General features: G+C 37.1%; 1 protein-coding gene across 1 annotated transcript; it reads left to right on the top strand.

Annotated features, from left to right (window-relative positions):
* Positions 1-7,938: 7,938 nt before the first annotated feature.
* On the top strand, positions 7,939-14,152 carry LOC134791968 (RWD domain-containing protein 1). Its single transcript, XM_063763063.1, has 5 exons — positions 7,939-8,098; positions 8,189-8,391; positions 9,033-9,176; positions 10,334-10,520; positions 12,776-14,152. The coding sequence occupies exons 1-5, from the start codon at positions 8,029-8,031 to the stop codon at positions 12,883-12,885; spliced, it is 714 nt and encodes a 237-aa protein (XP_063619133.1). The 5' UTR covers positions 7,939-8,028; the 3' UTR covers positions 12,886-14,152.
* The last annotated feature ends 1,712 nt before the right edge of the window (positions 14,153-15,864 follow it).

Genomic DNA, 15,864 nt, shown 5'->3' with positions numbered 1-15,864 from the left:
ACACATCGGAAGGGAGGGGCCCAAGCGATATCTCACCGTACAAATCTTTCTGCCATTTTTCGCGGGGGGAAAGGTGCACACAGTCGCACTTCTCACACACTTACATACAAAATCCCATCAAAATCCAATCTGTAATGACGACACAAATACATAGAAAATGACACACGTCAAAGACAAATCTTGCAAACCTCGATCTCTTTTTGTGTACGGACGAGTCAGGACGAGTGACAAGTGTCACAACACGCACACTAACACCTTTTCGTTGAAGTATGTTATTGTATTCTGAGAGATGAGAAGTCGGATTTGTCGCTCGACCGATCAGCAATTTGTACTGAGCGAGCAAAATCGATAAATCCAACAATTACATGAGACTAAAATATAATAATTGTGTTTGAATGTAATTAAACGTATGATATGTAAAAAAAAAATATTACATGTGAAATGTAACACTTTCTTTTTGTAAATTTGATGTCCCCGACCTCTTTTTATAACAAAAAACCGAGCAAACGGGCATTTTTGTGCAGCAGTGTTCACGCGCGCGTCTGGACTCGGTCTAGTGAAAAATCCAAGTGCAACTAGTTTTATTACCCGCGCTAGATTAGATTGACGCGCTAATCTTGTACCTCGGCAGAGGGGAAATAGTGCGAATGCCGCCTCCCTTCCGTGTTGCTCGAAGAATCTGACCAATCACTATCCTAACCTAAATACTATTCTAGCATATCAAAAAAATATTGTGAATGCTATGTGATATTTTAGTTATACCGGTAACGGTCCCTGATTTACACAAAACATTTCGAAATGATGGTGATAACCACGAGTGATGGTGGTATGTACCACCATCACTCGTAGCCTGCACGGTGCACCTCCGCTTGAGCCATTCGTGTCTGAAATGGTTGGGTGCACTCTTGCACTATAGACCTATAGTAGACCCAAGCCAAACGAACGACCGGGGTCATATCTCAATCTCTTTCACCCTGCCTTCGACCACGCGAGAGTGAATGAGAAGTTTTACGACCCCGGTCGGTCGCCCGTATAGTTTGAGTCTACTATAGAGGTAACCGTCAACCTTGATGAACCGGGAAGACATTGACCTGATTGTGACGTTTATACAATAAAAGTGCAATGCGAACTACCTGCAAGTCGACATTCTGTTGTCAACTGTCATGGCGTACAGGCGGGTCGCGGAGCACACCTGACTGACCAACTGAGTTTTATTTATCACCTTGTAATACAACAGAACCTAGACGCCACAATGGCGACGAGGATAAAGAACGTAAGAAAAAACAAAAAATCGATGTAGTTGCTAAATAACCGACAAAAAGTTATCAGTTTGAAATTATTTTTTCAACAAAAGGGAGGGAGACGAATGACCCAAATAGCACAGGTATGATGGACCCATTGTGGACTTAATTTATAGCTCTGAGCACATAAACATTTTTATAAGGTACACTTCTGGTATTTAAACTATATTTTGATCGAGAAAAGAACTATTTTTACGCTAATATTATTACTATAGGGCACATTTCAACGTCTTATTCAGTTTAAATACTATTAAATGCTTTTACCTTTCCAAAAAACGGGTCGGTGAACAGAAGTGAAGCCAAATACAGTAAAATAAGTTATTATAAAATAGAAATAAAACTTTTATAGCGACTGTGTATTTAAGGAGGCGTGTAAAACTATAATTAAGTTATACGTATAATAAATAAACTGTCGCGCATATTGCTGTATAGTGCTGAATATGTCTGTTCACCGGTAATTTACTACAGGTAACTAAGTATACCAACGTGGTGCTGTCTGCGTTAACGGTTGTTGAAACAATATCTGGGTGCGCTGTAGTTTATTATTAGCTCACAAATGTATCAAATTAACGACAAATGCTTAATAATAGTTCACATAATAGGGTTAACACTTTTAACCAGAAGTTATCTACCTAAATAAATAATAAGTGTACGCTTTATTTAGCGTCAGACTCAATAAAAATCAACAGATCATCTGCTATACAACATGGTGCTACTTAGCTTACGTGTGCTAGTTAGATATGCATTTAAATTATTTAACCAAATCAGCATAATATTATCTGGGTCTTGTTTCTATAATGCAAAAGGAAAAATAAGTAAACAAACTGATACTGTCGGTGAAATTTGTCGTAAAGCTTAAGCTTAATACGAGTATTCTCCAAAAATGGAATACTTTTATGCTTGTAAATGTTGTTGTGTTAATATTGCACTCACCCTCCTGGGGCCCAGCCATACAAGGAAAAAGTCTGAAATTTGCTATTGAAATTTGAATCTATAGTGTAGGATTCAGGGTTGATTTTGTTTTGTTTAAAATGGAACGAAGCAAAACAGATGCAACTCTGCTTCAATTAAACATTAGGTTGTGTTGCTAAGGAGCAAAATGTCATGGTTACGGCGACGGCGAACATTGAATCCTGAACGAAGCGAGGTATTACAATGGAATACTGAGCGTAGTGAGGGAAAATAATTTTGCTACCATGTGACCCATACTGCTTTTCACATCACATAATATATGTATAAGGAAATAAAAAATAAAAATAAGTTAGATTAAAGAACCTAAAGAGTCTTATTAAGAGTTTAAACCTAAAGAGTCTTAAGAGTCTAAATAGTCTAAAGAGTCTAAAGAGTCTAAAGAGTCTAAAGAGTAAATAGTCTAAAGAGCCTAAAGAGACTAAATAGTCTAAATAGTCTAGAGTCTAAAGAGTCTAAATAGTCTAAAGAGTCTAAAGAGCCTAAAGAGTCTAAATAGTCTAAATAGTCTAAAGAGTCTAAAGCGTTTAAAGAGTCTAAATAGTCTAAAAAGTCTAAAGAGTCTAAAGAGTCTCAAGAGATTAAAGAGTAAAGAGTCTAAATAGTCTAAAAAGTAAAGAGTCTAAATAGTCTTAATAGTCTAAATAGTCTAAAGAAGTCTAAAGGGTCTAAGAGTCTTGAGAGTCTGAAGAATCTAGAGTCGTACATGTGTGCAGTAAACAGATTTTGTTGAAAATAATTATAATAAAAAAAACCATTTTCCGAATAAATGTAAAAAATTCTTCCACCGAACTTGGAAAGTACCTACTACAGCTGGTAGGACCGTGGGCCTTGGGAAGGTATGGCTATGCTTAATAATTCTGCCGCGCCAGCAATGATTGCGCGGTGATCGATTACATTTGGAAACTCATGAAATGCTTACCTTGTTCTCCTTAAATAAGTTCTTTATTTAATTATTTAAACGAGTTTTCAAATGCAAGTACCGCGGTTATGGTGGTGGGGCGGGGTTGCTGATGCCGACTATGGTGTATTTAAAATAACTAACTAGACATTGACACAACCTTGCCTATAAATATGAAAACTAGAAAAGTCGAGTTTCATAGGCTGAAAAGACAATGGTATTAATGTATAGTTTATGCAAGATACGAGTGCCGTATAAATAAATACCTACAATTGGAGTGAAGACTCCGTGAGTGGAACCTAAGTCCGAATAAGGAAATACCATTGGAGTGAAAACTCCGCGAGTGCTGCATGGGATATCGGCCCATGTAGTGCAAATGATAAGTTCTTCAGAATTAAAAATAAATATAGCCCAGGAAAAATTCCATAAAATTTAAATTGTTAGTAATTGTGACTATAATTAACGTTAAGGAGTGAAACTCAGGTTATTGTCACAAAGACTCGTTGAACTTTAATGTATGTCTTGGGGTCCAATCCTATGTATATGTGTCTACCTGTTCTGTTTGTTACACGTTAGGTTACTTCGATAACTCCTTAAGTACAGAAACTCGGTAGTTAGAAGGTACTTACCTAACGCACATGTTCCGTGCTTACTTACGGATAGTATTACAATGATGTCTTAACTGTCCGCTTTAGAATGGGCCTGAGTGTCGTGTGCCTGCTAACTGCGAGCACTCTTCCAAGTACGCACGTTTCAGAAGCTAGCGAAATGGATATTTTTAAAGTTGCTGTCGACAAATTATAAGAATACTTTTCGCAAAAACAGAGTTTGTATGAACGATTCGTGTTTCGACTGATGCAACAAGAATTGTACTTTGGAAATTTCTAATCTAATCTATTCCTAATGATTCTAAATGTGATTTCAATGCGGAAAATTGAGCCTCCGCCGATCTAAAGGAAAATATTGAATCTAGGGGTTTCAGTTACAATAAACAAGTGATTATGGGAACAAATTTGATAAAATGTTAGGAGGCAACTGAAAGAGTTTTTGGGCAAACATAACAAACAGGTAGACAGGATTGCGATAATGGCGCCGCCTTCCCCCTAAAAGATAAAATGTGCCGGCATGTGATAAATGTGCCTACAAAGGCCAATTCAAAATGCAAAGCTGCACTAGGACTAAATGAGTACCGATAAAAGTCGACGGGCCGACTAAATTAAAGTCCAAAAATAAATAAATTACCTAAAGCCAATCAACTAATTTTAGTGCCAAAAGAACACAATAGTAATTCTATAAATTTACAATCAGGTCAAAGGTCAATTTAAGGTAAATAAATAGACGCTGGGTCCGTCACAATGCCACACATTGTGTAGGTATCTAAAGTAAATGCTGAAAAAAATACAAAGTACCAATCAGTGACGATGCGTGAAACCTTGCACTCCCACTGCGCTACTTTATATATGACTTGTTCCTAATAGTGAAAACATACACATACGAACATAGTAACCAAATCCGTAAAATGGACGGCCAAGCGATGGCGTCAATATCGGACAGTTACCCAGATAGAGATGAGTTTTAATTAAGTGTAATAAAAAGGCACGTTAGTGGGAAATTTATACTGTGTACGTATAAAAACGTAAGGACCAGACGTGATCTTGATTGCACCAAATTGCAGTTTGCTTAGTTGAGGTTGAAACTAACAAAATCAAACAAACCTTGTAAATTGAGGTTGCAGATCGAGCCTCTATATTTGCAAGAGTACATATATATTATCAAAGAGTTATTTACTTAAGTCGTTGTTTAATTATCGTACAGGTACTAAGTACCAAGTATGAACTAAAACCCAAAATGGCCTAGGGTTTTATTAAAGCAACGGAATAATAATAAAGTAAATCTTCGAACAATGTACTCGGTGAAACCGTGTTCATGGTAATGAAATTCCATTGGTTCCTTGTAAAATATACATAATTAGAGTTAAACAATATATGCCACCATCAAAATGAACATACACAGGTGCTAGTTTTGCTCTATAATATATCTGTAAGTAATTGAACCTAAGGGAAGCAAAATGTCTATAAAAAAAAAATATTAATGTGACTGTAACCATGGTCAAATTAAGGCTGTGTATATTGTAGTCAAGGGCTACTGTAGACTATAGTCAAGGCTAAAATCAACTTCCAATTGTAAGCAGGGATTAAAGTTGTTTTCATAACATAAATAATATCATTCATTGTATAAGTAACATTAAGTTGCTAGATTAACAGTAGGTCGATATACCATACTTGAATATAATTGAGTGTATTCAGCAAGTATTATAATTAAAAAACGGTAATAAAATAATGTATCCAATGCAATTTATAATAATAACGGTCAAATATGTAGGTACCTACATCATTTTACCCGAGTAATAGAAATCTATTTGTATAGATCATGGTTACAAGCGCTACTTTGAAATTACACAGAAATATTGAATTTAAACCTATGCTCACTTCGCGGAGACGTAAACCTAGAGTAATTTCTCAATCTAAATTTAAATCTATGTTTGCAAAAAGACAGTACGCTGCACAATCTGCATATATCTACAACACAATCAATAATAAGTTAGGTATTTATGAATTACAATACCGTAGGTGTAAAATAGTGCTTACTGAGTGGCTAAAACAAATGGGCTATGAAGGAACCGAATTATTATTATACAAGGCTTCATCATAAAACTTAGTTACCCCAAGCTCACAAACACACAGACTAACTTACTTAATATGCATATTGGTTTTTTAATTTTAAAAATAGTCTATTTTTATTTTGGCTGATTTCATTTAATGTAATTTGAATATAATGTTATTTGATTTAATTTAATTTAGTTAGCTAATACTTAGTAACAATCTAATGTAATTGATTTTAGCCTAAATTTAATTTAATTTCTTTTATCTATTAATTTAATTAGAATTAAATTTTTTTGTGCTACATTAATTTGGATGCTTTTATATGAATTTTAATGTAATATTATTTAATTTAATTTAATTTGCATGTTTCCTGTACTATAGTAATATAGTGACAATGCTAATTTTAGAGGAGCGGGATTTCCTGCCACAAGTATTTCATATGCTTACTAGGAAATTCCAACCTTGATTCTTATTTTGTAAATGGTAAGAACGAAATAAATCATTTTCATTTTTTTTCATTTTTCATTTTTCATTTTTTCATTTCATGGTTTGCGTAAATAACATACCAGTACACAAGTAAAACTAAATAGGTTGTGATATCTGGTATGACTTTTTACCTTACTTAACATTGGACCATTTACGTATATTAGAAATTGCATTATATCTATATATTATACTATATTACCTATCAAACAGCCAAGTAAAACTGAGGAAATCAGTTGTTGCCAATAAATAATGTACATGTACGAGATGTTATTGGAAAGCGACCTGTATGTTACAATTTTATTGGAAATTCACGAAATAGATATTAATTGTGTGAAACGTGTATATAGCTTGAACGCTAATGAAAATACCTAGAAAAGTGTAAGCATCCAAAGAAAATATGTATCAATTAAGGTTAAACTCGTAAGATATTTAAACCTCGAGTTATTATCATTTTGAATAAAAGAAAGCAGACTCAAAATTCAAAACTGAAAAAAGGAGGAGAGAGACTGATATTGTAAAAGTAAAACCATAATTGTATTAAAACACTTTATTACGCTAAACAAGTACATAACAATAAGAGAATAGAATAAATGTGTACAAAGGCGAACTCATCCCTTTAAAGGATCTCTTCCAGCTGACCGCTAAGCAACTGAGAGAGATACTAGGAATAGTGTAAATATTCCAAGGTTATATTGTTAAAAAATGTTTATTGTTGAACGGTTGAGAAATGAATATATCCACACCTCGCCGAGTTTCTACCGCCGGTTCTTCTCGGGTCTGAGGTTAACGCTGTTTTCCGAACCGGTGGTAGTATGTCGGAATTAGAATCTAAATTAACCTAGCAGTTATAAGATAAACAGATGTGAGATGACTGAACTATTGTTGCACGGCTAACGCATAAAATAAAATAAATAAATCATTATAAAAAGGAAGAGATGTGACGTTTATACAATAAAAGTGCAATGCGAACTACCTGCAAGTCGACATTCTGTTGTCAACTGTCATGGCGTACAGGCGGGTCGCGGAGCACACCTGACTGACCAACTGAGTTTTATTTATCACCTTGTAATACAACAGAACCTAGACGCCACACTGATAATACCCACTATGCAAAACCTAACTTTCTTTGTCTTATTACTACTCTAGCACCCAAAAGAAAGGGATGAGTATAATTTTATTTTCCTGGTTCTAACTGACTGCCAAGTTGTGTTTGCCTTATATTTTAAATCGCATCATACAATTTGTGTTGGTAGTTTTAAAGGCCCCTGTACATATAGGGCCAGCGTTGGCCAGTCCAAGGGACGCAGCCATGCGGTAGAATGAGAGTGCAATATCACTTGCTCCTTCTAACGCATAAATGCGTCCCCTAGACTGGCCCACGCTGGCCCAATATGTACAGGGGCCTTAAGAAATTATCAGGTGATTATCCTTCCCAGTTTTATCCCTATTTACGCCACCATCCCTTTTCATCACGGTTAACGGTATGTTTCAAAAGGGATCCGTTACCAAAAAAAGTTGGAGAAACACTTTGATATAGAAAAGATAGAAAAATACCACTCTCGTGTGTCATTCTTGACATTGACAACCACATGAACGTGACAATATATGTCAACTGTCTGAACTGTCCACTTTTGTTGAAAAGCAGCAGCGGTGGCGTATATCCATGAAGTTAAATTAGATTTTATAGTTAATTACTCAAGATATAACGATGGATTACCATTATGAACAGACTAGTGAAGTAGAAGCTTTAGATTCAATCTACTATGGCGATATGCAAAGTACGTTGTCTGAGAAATAGTTGAAATTACATGCAGTGAAGTTTGATATAGGCTAGTTAATCTAGTTAACTTATTTCATTTATGTTTCAGTTATAGAAACTCAGCCGTTCCATAAGTTCTCGATACCGATAAAGTCAGATGGCTACGACGACGGCGAAGGTCTGGCATGCCAGCTGGTTTTCACCTACACCGCAAAATATCCTGATGAGGTGCCTCTTATAGAAATTGAGAATGAAGAGAATTTCGATGATATAGTAGATAAACAGGAATTACTGACACATTTAACAGAACAGGTATGTGAGATACATAATATGTGAATTTCATTGAGAGTCAAATGCAGTAAGAAATAGTAAAAATTATAACCTCTTCTCTTGGAAAAGTATCAGCATAGAAACGGTCAACAGACTTCATTATTGTGAATGAACAGTTAACTGGGTAGTTTGTGTACCATACTTGCTGCTGTTTGGGGTTGATTCAACCTCATATTTTAAGTATGGTTAATTATGAGTTAAGGTAATTGCCGCTGTGAAGGCATTAAGGAATGATTTTGTTTCCTATAAAACATTTTAGTGACCAATAATTGTAAATATTGACCAAAGATTTTGCTTGGTCTGTAAAATATGTATTTTAATGTTTCTCCTAATTCTGTCACTGTGTTCAATAATATTCAAATATGCATTAGTATTTAGATTAGTACACTACTTTATTAAAATGGTATTCTTTTATTTATTCTGAAATAAATAAAATACTGTAGGACTGGGGTAAAACTATCGTAAGTTGTGAGTCTAAAGCTGACTTTAACAGGTGAATCATTACGGGGATAACATCGTCACTGTGACGAAACCCGATCCTTATAAAAAAATAGATTTAAAAAACATGAATCTAAAAACCTAAGTCTGTCAATGTATACACATGATTTACATAATCATTTCAGGCTAAAGAAAATTTAGGTATGGTTATGATTTTCACACTGGTGTCAGCGGGGCAGGAATGGCTCAGTGACCACTGGGACCGCGTCAAGAAGGAACGAGAAGAACAGGTGCTCGCCAAAATCAAGGCTGATGAGGAAGCTGAACAGGTGTGTTACAAATACTCTATTATTAAGCTCCATAACCTTGAAATCTTAAAACTTAAATAAGCGATTAAGTCCCATTCATGGTCTAATAAAACATGGTCTTCCATTCCCAGAGTGACACGGGCCTACGTCACAATAACATTGCCACTTAATTTCAACATAACATGTTACATGGGTACATTATACCTATGGTTAATAAGTTAAAATATTTCTTTATAATTTTCATTTATATGTATTTTAGCTTAAATTTTACAATAACACGTCATTTTTAATTACTCGTTAGCAATATCTTCCGATTCACGAAAGAAATTTCAGACTTTCGGGTAATTCTGTTTATACTACTGGCAACACAGGATAGCGCTGTGCACATTTGACAATTCGGATCTAGATAACTTCATGCCCTGACCGTCATCCTTGTCGAACGCGTGTTAATTGTTATTTCCTTCTCGCTCAGTGCCAGCAGTCGCAGTGTTTTCCAAACTTTTCACGTCGTAAGCTTGGTAATTAATGTGTAACTGTGAATTAGTTTTTTAAACGTTTGTCTTGTATAGATAAATAAAGTTTAATTTAATACATTCGATTTGTTTTATTTTACTATGTTTCTACATGAATAACTTAAAATTAATGCCGTTAAAATAATTTTCACCGTTGGTTAAAATTCTCCCACATTTCAAAGTTTGAGAACCTGTAAACAGCATGATGACGTAGGCGCGTGTCAGTTAGGTCATACGCGAATCTCGGAATGGAGTACCAGGCGGAGTATATTATTATACCATGGTCCCATTGTACAATTTAATAATGTGTAAAAATCGTGAAAGGTTAAATTCTCTATTATTTACTGTTGTCACAGTTGTGAAACATTTACTGTTGATCATATAAAAATAATTCTTTCACCATTTAGATAACAGCCATGCACATACCTGGACATGACATTGTCACCTGAAGGCCACAGAACGTATGCTTCAAGCGTACGATGCTGACGCCGGTCGCTATACATTTGTCTTAACCAATAGCCGGGTCCACTAGGGTTTTGTATTACTATGTTTTTTTTTATGTAGTTACCGAAGTTTCTCTGGGCGAAAAATTATCACATGTTTATTAGATCTCCCGCTTTTTCCAATTGGCTGCCTCAACTCAACACAACCTACGTTCAATTACAGAAAAGGTTCGAAGGCACGCGGGTGACGGTAGAGTCGTTCCTGGTGTGGCGGAAACAGTTCGAGATCGACATGGGCATCCCGCAGAAGCGCGAGCGGGAGGCCAAGGGCGGGAACAAGCTTACTGGCAAGGAGCTCTTCCTGAGGGACACCACGCTCAACGAATCCGACTTGAAGTTCTTGGATGATGGTAAGTTGGTTGGATCGTATATAATTGTGAACACAAGCGCTACAATAAGCTCACTGGCAAGCCCTTCCTGAGACACCACGCTCGACTGGTGGCTGGGTGACGGTAAGGTGGCTGAGATGACATGGGCATCCCGCAGAAGCGCGAGCGGGAGGCCAAGGGCGGGAACAAGCTTACTGGCAAGGAGCTCTTCCTGAGGGACACCACGCTTAACGAGTCCGACTTGAAGTTCTTGGATGATGGTAAGTTGGTCAAGATCGTTATGGGCATCCCGTAAGCGAAGAGGCAACAACAGATAGAAATTGAATTTTCCTTCAAAACTTTAATGTCTGTCAGTAGATAGGGTAATTCGCCAGTAACTGGCCGGTTTCAGTGCGGTTCGGTTTCGGTTCCGGTGGCAGTGGGCTGGCCATATCTCACGAAGAACCGACAACCGCTGAGGTAAACGTGTTCTTGAGTGGAGACCGCGACTCGGCAAACGTAGTGTAGGACGCCCTCCGACCAGGTGGGATGACGATCTGCGAAAGGCTGCAGGCAGATGCGGCAAGCTGAAGACATGGCGCTTTGGCGCTCTTTAGGGGAGGACTATGTCCAGCAGTGGACTAATATAGCCTGATGATGATGATGATGATGGCCGGTTTCAGTAATTGGCCACCAAATGAATTCTATTCACCTATAAACAGGGTTCATTTCAGTGTTGGGCATTCAAGAATAAAATCATTATTTGAATAAGAATTTGTCGGAATAAAATCATCTCGATTTTATTCCCGTCAAAAATATTCAAATAATTTTGGTCGGGAATAATTCGTATGAGAAAAAATTGAATGAGAATAACATATTCTTAATCAAATAAATATAATCATGATTTTTATTCGAAATAATATTCCACGAATAAAAATGTGGTCTGGGTACCGTATAGGTACTAATTATAAAAAGAGTGCGTAGCCAACATGCCAATCGTTTGCGCTACGAGAACGAAACGCTATCTCTGTCTTTCTATCGCACTAATATGTAAGAGTGATAGAGACAGGAAGTGCTTCGTTGTCGGAGCACAAGCGATTGGCATCTTGGCTAGGCCCCCAGAACAGCTAAATTTTACCTAATGATTTGGTTATTAAATTAAAAAGAAAAGTTGTCATCTTGACTAGGCACCTTGAGTGCGTAGCCAACATGCCGATCGTTTGCGCTGCGATAACGAAACGCTATCTGTCTCTCTATCGCACTGATATGTAAGAGTGATAGAGAGAGACTATACCTACGCAACTCCACGGAGCGTTAACGTTTGGCATATTGGCTAAGCATCCTGATCGGAGGATAGAACTAGATAGTGTATAGCGGAACTCTTCAATGTGTACTATACCTAAACTAAAGTAACAAATATCAATTCAATCCGACTTTTAAATAGAAGGGTAAAAATCAACTTACAAAAATAAATATAACCGATTGTACTACAAAAATTAACTTAATTCTAAATAACATTTTAATTGAATAAACCCTTATTTAGAATAGTCCTACTTCTAGAATAATTATTCTGTTTTTTATTCCGCATTTAAAATGAAAGTCACATGATTTATTCACCTTAATTTTATTCTAAAATACTAGTGCAAGAATTATTCTAATTCAACTCGATTTGAATAAGAATAAAATTTCTGTTTTTATTCTTATTCTTATTCAAGTTAATTTTTGCCCAACTCTGGTTCATTTTAGTATATGGTTTCAAAAACTGGCCAGCCTTCAATAACTAGCCGCCTTATACTAAAAAGAATTCTGTTTATATGTGAATAGAATTCATTTTTAGTTTAGGGCGGCCAGTTACTAAAGCCGGCTAGTTACTACTGGCCAATTACCCTATGTCTAAACCAAGTCATATTGTGGCAGCGGCACAGCTAAAAAGGCGTTTTTCACTAAGTTATTATGGAAACAAATTTTCACAAAAATTTACATTATCTCTAAAACAAGATCGATTTCAGGAAACTTTGTCATTTTAGTCTCTAAATGCGGTCAAGAATACACCTTTAAAATCTGTCGCGTTTAATAGTCCCATGGTGTTTAAATATTCATAAATTAATAAATACATAGAAAACACCCATGACTCAGGAAGGAATATTCGTGCTCATCACACAAATAAATGCCCTTACGAGGATTTGAACCCGGGACCATCGGCTTCATAGGCAGGGTCACTAGTTCACTACCTACTAAGCCTGGTCGTCAAATAACTAGAACTGAACAAATGTTATCTTTACTCTTAACCGTTCCAGGCGACGCGGTGAAAGTGGACGAGTCCCTGTTCCAAGACCTGGAAGACCTGGACATCTCTGACGAGGACGACGACGACTACGTGCCAGGACAGAGCAGCGACAGCGACTAGCGACACACGAGCGAACCACAAGCCACACATGAGCGACAGATGAGCTACAGTGGACAATGTCAGTAGCAGAAAGCACTGAAAGCATAATGTAAGTCGCGATTTCATTGCGTGTTTTTTATTAGTAATGCAAATTTAAGTGTTAATTTATCAAGTTATTAAGTAACACTTAAAGATAAATTAACGCTAAATTTGCATCATGATATTCATGAATGAATGATACACATACACTCAATGAAGTAGTGACTAGGACGCTTAGCGCGAGGAATTTCGTACATTGAACCGCCTGTTCCTATCTCTATCGCACGCGCACAATTATATTGCTGTCTCGCTTGCACAGTGTCATTGACCGCTGCTATCATGGGCGAGACAGCAATATAACGTGCGATGAAGATAGGAACAGGTCAATGTACAAAATTCCATGTGCTAAGCGTCCTTTCTTTAGCTATCTTGTCGTGGGATTACCCCTACGTGCATGGGGCAACCTAACCTAAAAATACGTTGACAAAGATATTTTTAGGAATATTCATCATAATAAAAAATTCTCTCTTTAAGGATGGAAGGGTGGTATTCCCTATGTCCAATATGTATGTGCGTTTCACATTTTGCTTAATGAGAGAGTGAGACGCAATGCGCATTGGACAAAGAAATTGTACAGGTGGAATACCACCCTTAGCTTTGATACACAAATGCAAACGTTTGTTAAATTATCAATAATATGCAGCAGTAAAAATGTTTGTCAAAGTATTTTTGGGTGACCCTGCAAAGTAAAATATCAGGTGTTTTAGAATTATAACTGAGTGCTCGAGTCATTACGAACTGTAACTTAATGGTAGGGTAAACTGCCCTATTGTAGGCACCATACTATAGTTGGCATACCTACAGTAAGCAGTAAGTAAGTAAGTCGGCAATCAGATATATCGGAGCGGCCGACGTGCACAAAAATATCTGAACACGCACTCTATAGCGCCTTGACAATAGAGGCGTGTTCAGATATTTGTGATCGCCTTGGCCGCTCCGATATATGATGGCGACTGTACCCATCTTTATTTTGAAGCAGTAGTGGGCTTCCTATAAAAATAGATGCCAAGGAAGCGTTCCACGGGCTGTCCCGTACAAACGCATTTTATTTCGTGTATTTCGGCCTTTAAAGCTGATGATTATTTTTCTGAGCATATTTTTGACCATTTGTCACAGAAAAAGAAACTCCTATACCAGCAAGTCTTCAAAAAATTCGCGTTTGTACGGCCAAGTGTAAAAATATGGGTGCATACAACTTACTCAAAAATATGTCCCATAGTTCTTAATTCGGGAGCTATGGGACATAATTTTTGAGTATGATGTGTGAACCCATATTTTTACGCTTGACTGCACAGGACAACTTCATGGAATGCTCCAATTGCTGGTATTTTCCAGTCCCAAAGGGTAGTTTACCCTTTATACGGACCTGGGTGCGTAGCCAACATGCCAATCGTTTGCGCTGTTACTGTCGCACTAATATGGAAGAGTGATAAAAAGACAAAGCGTTTCGTTGTCGTAGCGCAGGCGATTGTCACCTTGGCTAGGCACCCTGATATTCTCTAATGTGTCAGTAGTTAGCTGAGATCTGACAGTGTAAAGTACCCTGTAAAGTACCTTGTCGCTGCAGTTATTTATTATAAGAGATCGTTTTCAATAAAACACAGATATGTCTGGAGAATATTTTTTATTTACACTTTGTCACTATAGTAGGTACATATATACAGATGACAAGTGAAACACCAAATAAAAAGCGACTGAGGGCAAATAACACGTCAACATTCAACGAAACAAATCAACTAATAGTCGCCTGAAGTGATGTGCTTGAAACAAAATTAAGGAATTAATATTAACCTTTTCGACGCCGTGTCAAACACAAAAGCAGTCACCCGGACGCCACGTCACCGAAGTGTCGAAACTGAAATTGAACTTTATGTATATGTACGTAGGTCTATTTTGCTCTGTGGTCTGTGACCGATAATCAGTCTTTGGCGTTGAACCTGCGGTGCGGATATATCGGTCATTGGCGTCCAAAAGGTTAAGAGCCCATTAACGTGCACACTAGCGTCACTGCTAAATAATCGTGATTATTTAAATTTAACGATTGGTATTTAAAAAAGGGGGCCGCTACGTACTGTATTTTGTATTTAAGTACCTTTTGAATACATCAAACTAGTTTTTATGTTGCTGGATTCGTCGATCTATGCGTCCAAAGTTAAAACGGCCGTTTTTGTTTTGACTTCATAGCAGTGGCGCTAGTGTGCACGTTGATGGGCTCTTAAGCTAAGGAACTAAATGCCTCGAAATATTTTTTTCTCAGAACCTGAGATACGATGGTGTAGTGTAGCGGGCAAGGTGTTCACAAATGCATATCTGAACAAAACCTTTATTATCAAAACGGTAAAGTGCATGTGCAGATATTTTGAGCACCTTGGCCGCTTCGATATATCTGATGGCGATTATATCTACTATTTTACGTATTAACCCTTTGAATACCGAGAACCTCCCAACGACAATTTTTTTGGCAACGCATTCTATAAAGGTATTAGAGTTAGACCAATAAAAGTCTGCAGCGATTTTCATAGCAGTGCAAGTGTGATTTTAATACGTCATAATTTCATAGAAGTTTGACGTTTAAAATAACTCTCGCACTGCGTGTGCTATCAAAATCGTTGCAGACTTTTCATAGTGTAACTATATTACATTGGCTCATTTCTACCATTTACGCTGGTATGTGTGAAAGGGTTAAATAAAATAATCGACCGAGCGAAGTGAGGTCTTAACACTTTCGCAACCAGGCAAAATTTCAAACAATACCCCAGAAACCGACAGTACTCGCTAGTCGGGCAACGACGTGCAACTCAATGCCGCACGCCGCGAACCCGCTAGTCGGGCAAGCGGCGGACGCTCAGGGCTGTGCCAAGTAACTTTGGTATAAGTACGTGGATAAAATTAAATCTGCTG

Source organism: Cydia splendana, chromosome 7 (assembly GCF_910591565.1).
Source record: "Cydia splendana chromosome 7, ilCydSple1.2, whole genome shotgun sequence".
NCBI classification, from domain to species: Eukaryota; Metazoa; Arthropoda; class Insecta; order Lepidoptera; family Tortricidae; genus Cydia; species Cydia splendana.
The sequence above is the reverse complement of the archived record's forward strand: the minus strand, read 5'-3'. Positions and strand labels throughout refer to the sequence as shown.